Source organism: Saccoglossus kowalevskii, chromosome 1, assembly GCF_978046115.1.
Source record: "Saccoglossus kowalevskii chromosome 1, keSacKowa6.1, whole genome shotgun sequence".
NCBI lineage: Eukaryota > Metazoa > Hemichordata > Enteropneusta > Harrimaniidae > Saccoglossus > Saccoglossus kowalevskii.
The window spans coordinates 28,500,154-28,512,345 of NC_140641.1; the positions used below are offsets into that span (position 1 = coordinate 28,500,154).

The 12,192-nt window shown below is 33.8% G+C and overlaps 1 protein-coding gene across 7 annotated transcripts in view; it reads right to left on the reverse strand.

Moving 5' to 3' along the window:
- LOC100377718 (cytoskeleton-associated protein 5-like) overlaps nucleotides 1-12,192 on the reverse strand; it is a 45,137-nt gene that overhangs the window by 11,597 nt on the left and 21,348 nt on the right. For 5 of the 7 annotated variants that reach the window (XM_085500451.1, XM_085500436.1, XM_085500448.1 and 2 more), the window contains exons 17-34: nucleotides 11,963-12,060; nucleotides 11,648-11,831; nucleotides 11,100-11,339; nucleotides 10,890-10,988; nucleotides 10,377-10,490; nucleotides 10,131-10,259; nucleotides 9,831-10,028; nucleotides 9,536-9,703; nucleotides 8,952-9,095; nucleotides 7,475-7,579; nucleotides 7,181-7,330; nucleotides 5,090-5,293; nucleotides 4,845-4,980; nucleotides 4,524-4,717; nucleotides 4,051-4,172; nucleotides 2,248-2,271; nucleotides 860-1,039; nucleotides 396-522 (exon numbers count right to left, since the gene is read on the reverse strand). In XM_085500451.1, the coding sequence (XP_085356577.1) occupies nucleotides 396-522; nucleotides 860-1,039; nucleotides 2,248-2,271; nucleotides 4,051-4,172; nucleotides 4,524-4,717; nucleotides 4,845-4,980; nucleotides 5,090-5,293; nucleotides 7,181-7,330; nucleotides 7,475-7,579; nucleotides 8,952-9,095; nucleotides 9,536-9,703; nucleotides 9,831-10,028; nucleotides 10,131-10,259; nucleotides 10,377-10,490; nucleotides 10,890-10,988; nucleotides 11,100-11,339; nucleotides 11,648-11,831; nucleotides 11,963-12,060 (2,616 nt within the window). The remainder of the gene's footprint in view (nucleotides 1-395; nucleotides 523-859; nucleotides 1,040-2,247; nucleotides 2,272-4,050; nucleotides 4,173-4,523; nucleotides 4,718-4,844; nucleotides 4,981-5,089; nucleotides 5,294-7,180; nucleotides 7,331-7,474; nucleotides 7,580-8,951; nucleotides 9,096-9,535; nucleotides 9,704-9,830; nucleotides 10,029-10,130; nucleotides 10,260-10,376; nucleotides 10,491-10,889; nucleotides 10,989-11,099; nucleotides 11,340-11,647; nucleotides 11,832-11,962; nucleotides 12,061-12,192) is intronic. The other 2 variants (XM_085500453.1, XM_085500440.1) reach the window with 2 other exon arrangements.

Below are 12,192 nucleotides of genomic sequence, written 5' to 3' on the forward strand. Positions count from 1 at the left end.
TATGAAAAAAATAAGGAAAGCAGTATTAGTTATGTAATTAATTTGTAACTAAATTAAATGATGAGATTGGTTGATACAAAGGTGGAATAACTGTTAATAGCAAGGTACATAATGGTCTGTAATTCTCACATCATTTTTGTTGACTTGTTAAAAATTGTATCTTCTGTATTCTGTTTAATTTGAAAATCATTCAAATTTATAACAGAAAAAAATGAGGGTTGTTTCACAAAGTGATGTCCAATGTTCCCCTCTGAGCAAATTTGACACAGGTACAAAATACATGAAATTAGAATGAATTTTTCTCTTAGTTACCTAAGCATAAATCTGACAGGTTAGAAGGAACACACTAAGTGTAATGGTGATATTGAGTAAACATATAGTTACATGTATCTTACCTGAGCTAATGCCTGTATACTTATATTAATATCATTGCTTGCTACTTGTGAGATGACTAAATCTAATGCTGATGCTGCACTACTACTTGTAGCCAGTCTTGATAAGGATGGAGAGGCAGCTCTCATTCTAGACAAAATATTAATTAACAGATTGAAAGGCATATACAAACCTGCACATGTCGGTTTAAGGTTGAATATTCACATATTGGCTTGAACACACTACCTTGGGTTTTACATAACCATCAAGATACAACAGAGTAGTGTGTCCAGTGAGACAGAGACACATGCAAAATGCAAGTTATCAATAACAGTCTTTGTGTTATCCTTATTAATGTCTCATTTTGGTTGCAGTGCTATCTCAATTCTTGTACTTCAAAGACATTATTGTAGAAAGTGTCAACGTGCATGGCAAACATTTCCAGTCAAGAAACAAAATGAAATTATCTGTTATTTGTGTCACTTACTTTGGTTCTGGTAAAATAACAGGACGGTTCAAGATATCATCTACTTCATTGTCCACGAGCTGTGGCATTTCCCGCGTGTCATCTTGGTCTGCATCAAGTTTGTCCAAATCTAGTGCAAACTCTCGATGCACTGGTGCTGTTCGAGGCCTTTGTTGGGGATTTGGTCCAGCTGATGGATTTCTAAACAGGCAAGGTTTTATAAATAAATAAATCTATAAATTACACTGAAAAATAAAATTTTTTTACATCACAGACATTCAATAAAAATAAAACAGCAGCCGATTAATATGCTGGTCTGCTGAAACGAATAAAAATAAAAATAAAAGCACAACAATAATTACAATAAAAAAAAAAAAGGCTGTAAAGTTTAAGCGACCCAAAATAATATTTAAAATTATTTAATTTACCAAGACTTGTTCAAATATGTTTATATACAATATCATGTTTGTTTCAAAATTTTGTATTATTTTTAATAATGTTTATCACAATGAATACTTGTATAACAACAGTTTGGTTCATGTAAAATCCCCACTATGGTCATTGAGATTTGTCATACTTTGGGTCTCTAGAACTTGCAAAACAAAGTTAAAACAATAATTGAACTGTACACACAATTACATTGCTGCCAACCAATGGTTTGTATATGAACCTGTTAAGCCATGATTACCTATCAATATTGAACCATAACAGTCAAGGCCCACTTGTAAGTTTATTAGCACACCATATACAAGTCTTAATTTGCATGAATGCACAATTTATTTGCTCTCTGAGTAATGCATTTGCTTACATTAAATGAATAATTTTCTTGGTTATGTTCAAAATAATTGCAAATAAACTAGAGAAAATTTGGTAATGGTTATAAATAAATTTTGTTAATATTATTGGATTTTTTCTAGGCTTAATCCACTTATTTGCGTTGTGAATAATTTTGGAATTGGTTAGCATAGGGAGTCTGACATTGAGGTGCCTCATAATCAACTTGAACTGAACACTATTGCATCAGTGGAACTGTCTATGGTTTGTATGTTAATGGTTTAGCTGTCTGATAATGAAACTTATATTGACTAACAGTTGTAATTTGAGTAGTGTAATTACCAAATGTCAAAATGTAATAAACATTATCGCTTTCAAACCAAAACCGACGAACAATTGTCTTGCAAACCATGAACAATTTCCCTGTTGAAACATATTTGGCTTCAGTTGAACACCATTTAAAACATGCTAGATTTCTCCCAAAGACTGTTGTATGTTGTGCAAGTGCAGCAACCGAGCATAACACGCAGACACTTATAGCGAAATAAAGGACACACACACACGCACACACAAAACAAGCACTATAAACTACTATACATGTAGTCTAACCACTACAAGATGCAGTGTTAACCAACCTGAACTGGTCCCGCCATCCAGGCCTAATTATTATATATATATATATGTGGTAAGTTGTCATATGTGGAAATGAGAAAAATTACATGATATCATATTAGTGTGCATTACGTTAACATGCAAGAAGATATACTGTAAAACATGCTGTAATAGCAGGCTGCATGCCACAGTGTCGTAAAAAAAACCTCTTGTAGAATACACAGTTTGCTGAAATAAATTAGCTGAACAGACATGTTTTAAAGTATACGAACATACAAGATGCAATTAATTGTGGTCAGGATTTACTGATTGCATGCCATAACTATAACACATCAGACTACAGTGACGACTGTGAGCATGCTAAATAGTGCGTTTCACAAAGTATGTGGAGTTCATGGATTGTATGTAACACAAGTAAAGTGAGGGATAGAAAATGATTAAAATACATAGGGAAATTACGCAAACCTTGGAGACAGAGGAATGCATACCATATATAATATTTATTATATATAACATAAATATGAACTCTGTAATATGAAATGGGTTATGATACAGGTCCTACACAATGTGTACAATGAAATTTTAAGTGCTACACAAAGTATACAACTATGTAAAATACATTGATATTAAGGTAGACCCCTTCATAATTTTTGAGAAAAAAAATCGCATGATACTGTCTTATTGGTCTATTATTTAAAATCATAAAGCTATTGCGTGTTACAGTGACTATTTTGCAAAACTTGTCCTAATATTCTTTAAAAATTGCTGTTTTTAAAACAATTCCATGGAGCACAATATTAAAGAAAAATTGCATTTTTTGATATTTTTTAAAACCCAAATTTTTTGAATAATTTAGAACAAGTACCCCATCATTCACAACATACAATTTTTTCAACCTTTGTCACCAGAATACAATTTGAGATATGGCATAATATCTCTGCCACAGGAACCTATAGTAAAAGCGTTATACCGGTAATAATACTGTCAAAATGTCAACTATCCAGTAAAATACAACCATAATTTTCTTGAAATCTAAGCTGGTGACCCCAACATTTTTTAACTCAATATTCTTATAATGCCCGGAAGTACAATTTATTGGGAAATGAATGAATTCAGGTTTTTGCATTCATGAGTAGGCTTCTATCTTAATGACTGCGAGACTCAATAGGAGACTACCGGTACCAAAGTCATCCATAGAAGTGATATCAGTCTGGCTGTATGAAATTAATTGGAATTATGCAAATTTTGTTTACAGATCAGTAGAACGACACACATGTTACTAAAGTGTGTTGTAAGTATTCTAAGTTAGGTGTAATTTTTGAAACATTTCAATTATTCATTAAGAATAGTCACATACTGTTTGCTACTAAAGTAATGCATTCATTTTTGTTTTTAATTTGATATACTGTTCATAACCAACAAAATTAAAACCAATGCGTATTATTACAATAATATCAGTGAGTATTTTTTAGAACCACATTAGAGTCTTTCATTCTTGCCTGACACTAATTATGGTAGTATTTATGTTGTTTATATTTCATGTGTTTAATAGAAATGAAAGAAAAAATTAAAATAGTCAAGTTTTTTTACAGGATAAATATTGTATAAAATCAAAAGTTTGTGAGTGTATATTATTGTGTTATAATATTAAAAGCATATTCATCATTTCATTTCCTGTGATTGGCAACAAACTGCAAATAAATTTTATGAGCAAGTCAAGATCTTTACAGAAACGAAAGCAAATCAACTTTCAGGAGTGACATTTTGTGGCAAGGTTAATCTGCTTTCAAAGTAATCTACATAGGTCTACAGAAATTTGTACTTACGGCATTGGACCTTTTTTCTTGTCAGGTTTTTCTTCCTTTTGTGATGCTGGAGTTTTACTGGGTGGTTTTTTAGCTGACCTCTTGATCCTTTCTTCAAGATAACTCAGGTCTTTGTCATTCAGCTGCCAATATGTAATAAAAGCAATTCTTTGTAATTTACAATTCTCATACATGTGAGTGTTTGTGCATCATTATTGCCATAATGCCAACCATATGCATTTCTACGATTGGGTTTTAGTTTGCACTGAAGTTCTATATAAAATTAGTATGCTAGCTGCAGGTTATGTCAGTGAATATATCTGTCTCAATATTGTTGCACAATTGTAAACACCATGCAGTGCTTATCAGAGAAACAATTATAATATTACTTTAACACTCACTGTAACAGTCATTGGTGACTGCTGAGTAGTCGTTTCACCCTGCTGAGATGTTACAGATAATAATGAAAGGTATATGATATTTAATGTACTTACATTTCCAACTAACTTGTACAGGTCATTACCAACAATCGCATAGGCTTGTACTAACGTGTTGAGGGCAGCAGATCTCACACTGTTATCCCTGTCGCCAATCTGGGAAGCAATCTCTTTCATTGCCTTAGGCTGCGAAGGCTGACAAACAGTCATTCCAAATAACTCTATCAAACAACCAAGCTCCTCAATACATTCTGCAAATTGAAGAGAAAAGTTTTGTAGCAATTGGCGATACAAGCAAGGTGATGTACAAACTAAGCTCAATGATGAGAAAACCGAAATCTTGATTCTGATTATGAATATTAAAGGAGTATGTCTCACCCTGTCGTTGCCTGGCATTCTTACATTTACACCCATCAATGAGATATACAAACATTTTACTGGCAGGATAAATTTTAGTAATCAACTTCATGATTGCACGCACATCACGGCGTACTGCTTCCTTCGAATCACCAACCTGTGAGAAAGCAATATTAACTTGTCACAAGAAATCTGAAAAATTATGAGACTGACAAACGTACTGGCAAACAAACAAAGTGGGAGGGAGTGTTATTCTTGCCACTGACCTTTGTAACTAAATATGGAATAAAAGAAGATGCTTCCTGCTCAGTGAGGTGATATTCTTCACCAGCCAGCATTGTAAATAGTGCTGTTAAAAACTCCAGACACTTCAAGATAACTGTAGTATTTGTGTCAAAGAACCGCAAAGTAATCCACTTCAGCAGCAAATCGGAGTTACAGATGACAGCATCTTTATTACTTTCAACACACTGCAATAATAATAATAATAATAATAATAATCCTGATTAATTTTAGTAAATGATTATTGTACCTTGAGCGAGATCACTGTGTAATCTGACATACAATCACAGTGAACATTTAGATTACTGTGGAATACTTTATTTTCGCTGAAAAGGCTTTTTGGGCGTTTTGTATGGAATTTATTTTCACTGATTTCTGATGAGTTTAATGTGAAATATAAGAAAAAATGTATATTCGCTGGATTTTATTTTCACGGAATCATCCCTTCAGCGAAAATAAAGTATTCTACAGTATCTACAGATTATGACAATGTTTATACAATATTATGTCTAAGCACCAAATCATTAAAATTCATAGAAGTCAATACTGTCACTACCATATTGTTCTGAACATCAAAATAGCAACATTTTCATTTATCAAAATATTTGGGTGTGTTCACAGCTGAAACATTCAACTCATAATGATTTTTGATTTTGATAACAGATTTCAGATTCTGGAAATAACAGTCAAACTTTTTGCTATAAAGGCCTACTTACACACTCCTACTAAATTCTACAACTTACTCGTTTGCATAGATTTCTATTCATACATGTGAGCTACTATATGGCGACACTCCCCTAGCACCCATTCATTAGTTTTAGGACTTAAGTTCTAACACTGGTGCCTTTTGGAACTGAGACAACTGTGAGATTTAGAGATGAAACGTTACATTTTTGAAAATGGTAGCCAAACCCATGTGCTGTTATCATATTTTGTTGAAAATGCTGTTGAACATGAAAGTAGTACTCTGAAAAAAGACCTGTCCACGATTGACATCTTATCAACAGGAACCCCAAGGGTTGCCAATTTTATTTTAGTGTGCTTTCCAAATTTCCAAATTTGGGGCTAAACGTAGTAAAATTCAATTGTCATTTAAAAGAGATCCATTAAACAAGTGACATGCATCAAGCTTCCAACATGTTCATATAAAAAAAAAAACATAATCAGTGTTATCACCAGGCTGCGCCCTTGCGCCATTTGTGCAATATTTCAAAATTTGACGCGAAATTTCAATTAAATCGGGCCACATTTGGCGCAGAAAAAAAAATTGCGTCCAAACGGCTTTCCTATTTTGACCGTATGGTGGCGCTATCAACGTAGTAATTTATTCCCTAGAGGGGTCCCACAATTGAGCAATGTCTTGCAATATACGCAACTCATTTCAAGCCTCATGGAATGGGCGCCATGAGCAAGCCAAACGCCACAGACTTTATTGAATTTTGGAATTTGCCAAAACCCTGATTTGGTACATGATGCTCAAAGTGTCAGCGATGGACTGAAAACCCTGGCGACAGAATCAGTATCTTTAGAAAATGTTCCAGCAGACATGCAAAATGCTGATGGTATTGAGTCTGGTAGCACAGCTGTGACTGTGGGGAGTGTCACTAATAATAAAGCCAAGGAACATCGACGATTTCAACGAAGTTGATTAACAACTCATCCATGGCTGAAATACAGGGATGATGAAAATTTGATGTACTGTAGTTGGTGTGTATTTTCAAAACATAATACTGCTATGACACGGGGAAGTAATAATTTAAAAACTAATAGTAATGGAATAAATAATGTGTGTGATGACTTTATGATTACTTATAAATGTTAACTCAATAAGGGCTGCAATTTTACCTTTAATAATCCAATTTTATTTACCCATTAATGGTTACACCATGGAAATTTTCATCCTTTGACAGGTAGGTGGACATTTCCCTAAACTTAACGAAATTTACCCCCGGCCCTATTTTATAATTTATGGCCCTGCATTTTTCAAACGATGGGCCTTTATGACCCCACAAAAACAGAATCTGGTGAGAACACTGCCTAATGCATGCTTAAGATCCAGGGTAACAATTACCTACCTCTATAAGTATACCAAGTGCACTGATATGTTGTTTGAAATCAGAATGATACAAACTAGTTATGAGAGTTCTACTGAATGACGCTTGCATTTGGTCCTTCAATTGATCAATGTGTTCATCACGAGGAGATGTAAAATTCCACTTGAGCACCTAAAATACAACAAACAAGGTCAGTTAACTCAGCTATCGTTTGGTTAAATCACATTCTGTTGACTTGGCCAGATGAATTTCACTGTGTAACATCAGAGCAATTATCAATCAGCTTGTGTCATTGCATTGTTAGACATGTTGTACCTTGAGATCATGTTCATCTTTGATACGCTTGTGTTTACCATTATTGCTTGTCAATGGAGGGGATGTGTCTTCATCAGCCGCAGCAGCACTTTTCTTACTTCCAGCCTGAAAGGAAACGTACACTGTTAGTATTATCAGATTTAATATGGAAAATATGTAACAGCTAAAACAATGTATGATTGATTGATTTGTTTGCAGATAATCTGGAATCATTGAATCAGCAATCAATAAAACATATACCGCTAACGAACATTTCAGGAAAAAAATAACTGCTAGGACTTTTTGCAAACTTCTACATCCTTATTATAATAACATATGTTCATTCAAAAGTATATCGAAACACAGTTTATAAATATTCATCATAAGACGTGGAAGAAAACAGCAGTCAACATTAAGTCACTCAAAGCATATACCGTATTGAGAACCCGCAAACAATAGTCATTTTCATTCTTGACTGGTGCATATTTCAAGATTTTTACGGTAGTCCCAAACAATATCACACTTAAAAGATATGATAGAAATTATAATAACAGGTGTCTCAGGTATACATGTACTAATATTTGAATGCATATAATTGAGAAAAATAATATTAATTAGTACATAATTGGACAGGTATTATTCACATGTAATGTAAATGAAGTAATACGTTAGTAACATCACAGGGAGTTGGACAAACTTATGTATTTTAATAAATTATTAAATAATAAAATGTTATATAACTTTTCTATTACCCCCCCCTTCCCGGTATCGATTTCAAGTAGACACTCTTTCCTTTATCACAATCTTTGTTACATGCTAATGCTATATGCAAATTTTAACACGCGATGTAGACACACCCTATTATAGTAAAATATCCCAAGGGTTGAAACTTGCCAAGACTGTGGCATGAGCACAACCATAAAGCGGGTGGGCATATAATTTATTCATGAGATGCACTAATAAACAGGAAATGCTGAGCGCGAAATTAAAATCCGGCGAGTGTAATCTCTGACGCGACGCAACTTCAATGAATCAGTGACTATCCTGTAAAATGGTTTCTACTTCAAATATGAATTTAAATAAATTTTTAATTTATTTATTTATACACAAGTTTGTCCAACTCCCTGTGGTAACATATTGGTGTGTCAACAGGAATGCTGGTAAGGATGAAGACCTATCAAGCTTCCTTGTGTAGCAAACATTGATACATGCTGAACCCACCAAGTACTGTAATACCATAATATGAATAAGTAATGACAATTGTTCAAAGTGAAGTTTAGTTAAGAATATAGAGGAATCATCAAGCATTACCAGCCATCTCATTATTTTCATTTAAAATCTTACACAAACTGTTTTAGATTATAGATGACAATTCCAGATGATAATGTGAGATTAATTCAATGTTAGAAAAATGTCTAGAATGATTTTAGTTAGAGAAGATGATTTTTGTTCTGTTTTTATTGTTATATGACTGAACTTAAAATCCTCATCAGTCTACCTTTGGCTTAGCAATATTGCCCTTGGAGCCCTTCCTGACTGCCAAATTGGACTTTAGAGGACCATCTACCAAAGCATTTTGTCTCTCTGCTTTATTCTTTTCAGAATTAACCTCTGCTGGAATACAGGACATTGACTTGCTCACCTGTGCAGTACCATTAATGTATGAGGGGAAACAGCAAAAAAAATTATTACAAAATAAATGAGCGCCCTCAACATGCCACAACATATACCGGTACATTTGTTTTTTTTATATCTCTCAGCTGGTGCCATGAAAACTGTAGTCCTAAAAGACGATTCAAGCAATTTATTTTTTTTGTTGCAAAAATTCATTTATAGGGCAGATATGGTTTCATCAATTGTTGAATTATAAAAATTTAATACAAGATTTTGAGAATCTCTATCTAAACCACAATTAACACTGCTTTATATCATTATTTGCATGGTTACATTGGTGATATAGTGATACCTACCCCTTAAATTAAATCAGTTGAAAAATTGGCACTGGTATTATCAGAAATACTGCATAAAGAATACAAATCATATCACAATCATGTACAAACACAAATATTTAACAAAACTCACCTTCATTTTTGAAGGAGCAGTTTTTGGCCTCTTTTGTTCCGGCTCTGCTGTACTACTCTCTGGTTCTTTTTTATCTACAGCTTTAGACTTTTTGGCTTTACCAGGTTTTTCAGGTACGTTACCCCGTTGCTTTTCTAAAATACCAACTACTTGATCTTTTGATGAAGTCTATGACAAGAATAAATCACAATAAATTAAATACACAGTAGCTATAGTGCTACACTTTCCAAACCTTGGGACTCTCAATCTGCATAAGATCAATTGCATTTCAAGCTCTTGTACCAATATACTTTACCTTGAGTTTACCAGCCATTTTAAACATTTTTTCATATGATAAATGCATCATAAACATTGGGACAGCTCCCTGTGCATTCTTCCTGACGTCTGCATTCCTATTTTCCAAGGCTGCATACAACAAAGGTATGCATTGCAAAACACCTTCATTTGGTAAAGATCGACACTTTGGCATCTGTTGTTCTAGCCACCCATAGATCTATGTTCAAAAAGTAAAGAACATTTTTACATTATCAGTGATCTTCAATAGTGGGAACAATTGGATACAAATGGTAGTATATATGATGAATGAAAAGCTTACCTCTACTCTAAGATAAGGGTTATCAGTGCTCAAAGCTGAAGACATGATTTCATCTTCAAACAGAGGAGCAAGTCCGCATTGTTCAACCCAGGCATTCAATGACGCAATAGCAACACTACGGACAGCAGCCTTGAAAAAAAAAGAAATTGTGAATTTGGGGGCCCAAGAAAAATAAAATGTTCAAATATTTGGCAAATTTGAATAGACACACAATCTTTAATAAGGTGATTGTGGAAATATTCTTACCTTATTGTCAGAACACAGATTGAGTATACCTGGAGCAAACATTTTAAAATACTTATTACAGCTAGGTCCCATAGAAGTTGCTATTTGTTGACAGATAGATGTTGCAGTTGATGCCTGAATAAAAATAGGAATGGTACATATATTAAAGGCAATGACGTATTTCTTCTATATTTACACCGAGGAGACAAGAATATATTTTGGTATTATAATTAAAAGCATACACATTGTGTCAGATACTCAATGAACCAAGTTTCATATGTTAAGTAGTTCTTTAAGATAACAGTGGAACATACAAACACATATACATACATACTGTACATACATACACACATACATACAGAAATAATAGTTCCATTGTGTGCTTCGCACATAAAAATGTTTAATTTTTAGTACAACAGTCCTAATTATGACAACTGCTGATCCATTATCAATATTCCATCAGACTCCGTCTGAATCTGGAAACCGGGACAAATAACCACCAAAATATTGTTAACAGATAACACACAAACTTACCAGTTTTTTGTTGTTGTCCCCAAGTCTTGCTTTCAGAGCAGGTGGAAGATCACCCAAATTTGATGTGATAAATTTAGCATCATTAATAATCCCTTGGACCTGGAAGAAGAATTCCAAATTACTGATACTTTCAAGTGTTGTACATGCACCAACAAAGACAAGCAGAACCCAAATTATTAACCACAAGAGATAATGTTCTGAAAACCCTACTTTTTCTAATGCTTCTCCTCTGACTTTCCACTTTTGATCACCCATTTCTTCTATTATCTGTGATGTTATGAGAGGTCCAATATCTACTCTTGGCACCAAGTCCTCAACAGCATGAGCAGCACCAGCCTCATTTTCATCATCCTCATTGTTACTGTCATCATTGTCTTCACCACCACCACCTTTGGAGCTACCACCTTTCGACTGGCCACGAGTCGGCTTTGGTGGTTTTTCATCTTGTATCTATGGTAATACACAACCATAAAATATGATAGTGATTGTGCGCAGTATTTGTTTCCCACTTAGGAAGAAACTTCATATATATTAAAAATTCAATTTGATCATTGTTGAGATGAGTTTGATAAAATTAGAAACAGTTTTAAAGTTAGTCTTCAGAACCACCCAACATTAGATGTCTAAAAAAATGACACTTTTATAGCAGCCATCAAGACTTGTAATAAATGTGAAAGAATCGCAACACAGACATTAATGTCAAGGTGAAATCCTACAGACTCCACATATTCCATGATAAGTTAATAGATTGAGAATACCTTTTTAATTTCAGCATCAATTTGTTGAAGTAATGCTGCCTTTTCATCCTCAAATAATACTCGTATTGGTGGACCCATATACATGAACATTACACCAATCAGGGTCACTCCCGAAGTCCTCACAAGTGGATTCACCGCTGCAAGAGATTTCTTTATATATGGTATATAAACTTTAGGAACAACCCTGTGTGACAAGAAATCAAGAAGGTTATGTCAACTCTGAATGAAACTGAGAAAAGCTATGCGGATTTGAAATGCACTTCTAATTTCTGGTCTATTATTAAACTCGCCTCCAAATAGAAGCAATATACTTACGTTGAGAATCCAAACTCTTTAATTGCATTTGAAAACCAGTTCAGAATTTCAGATTGGTTTTTGGGGTTTTTCTGTTCATCAAAAGCATAGAAAACAGCCTTCAAGGGGTAAAAAAAAGTAAATATTCAGTTATACATTTGAACACTGTTAAAGCAAAATATAACTGGAATGAATTAAACACCTATAACCTATTACAACTTCATATCAAAGTAAATAGATAAAAACATAAT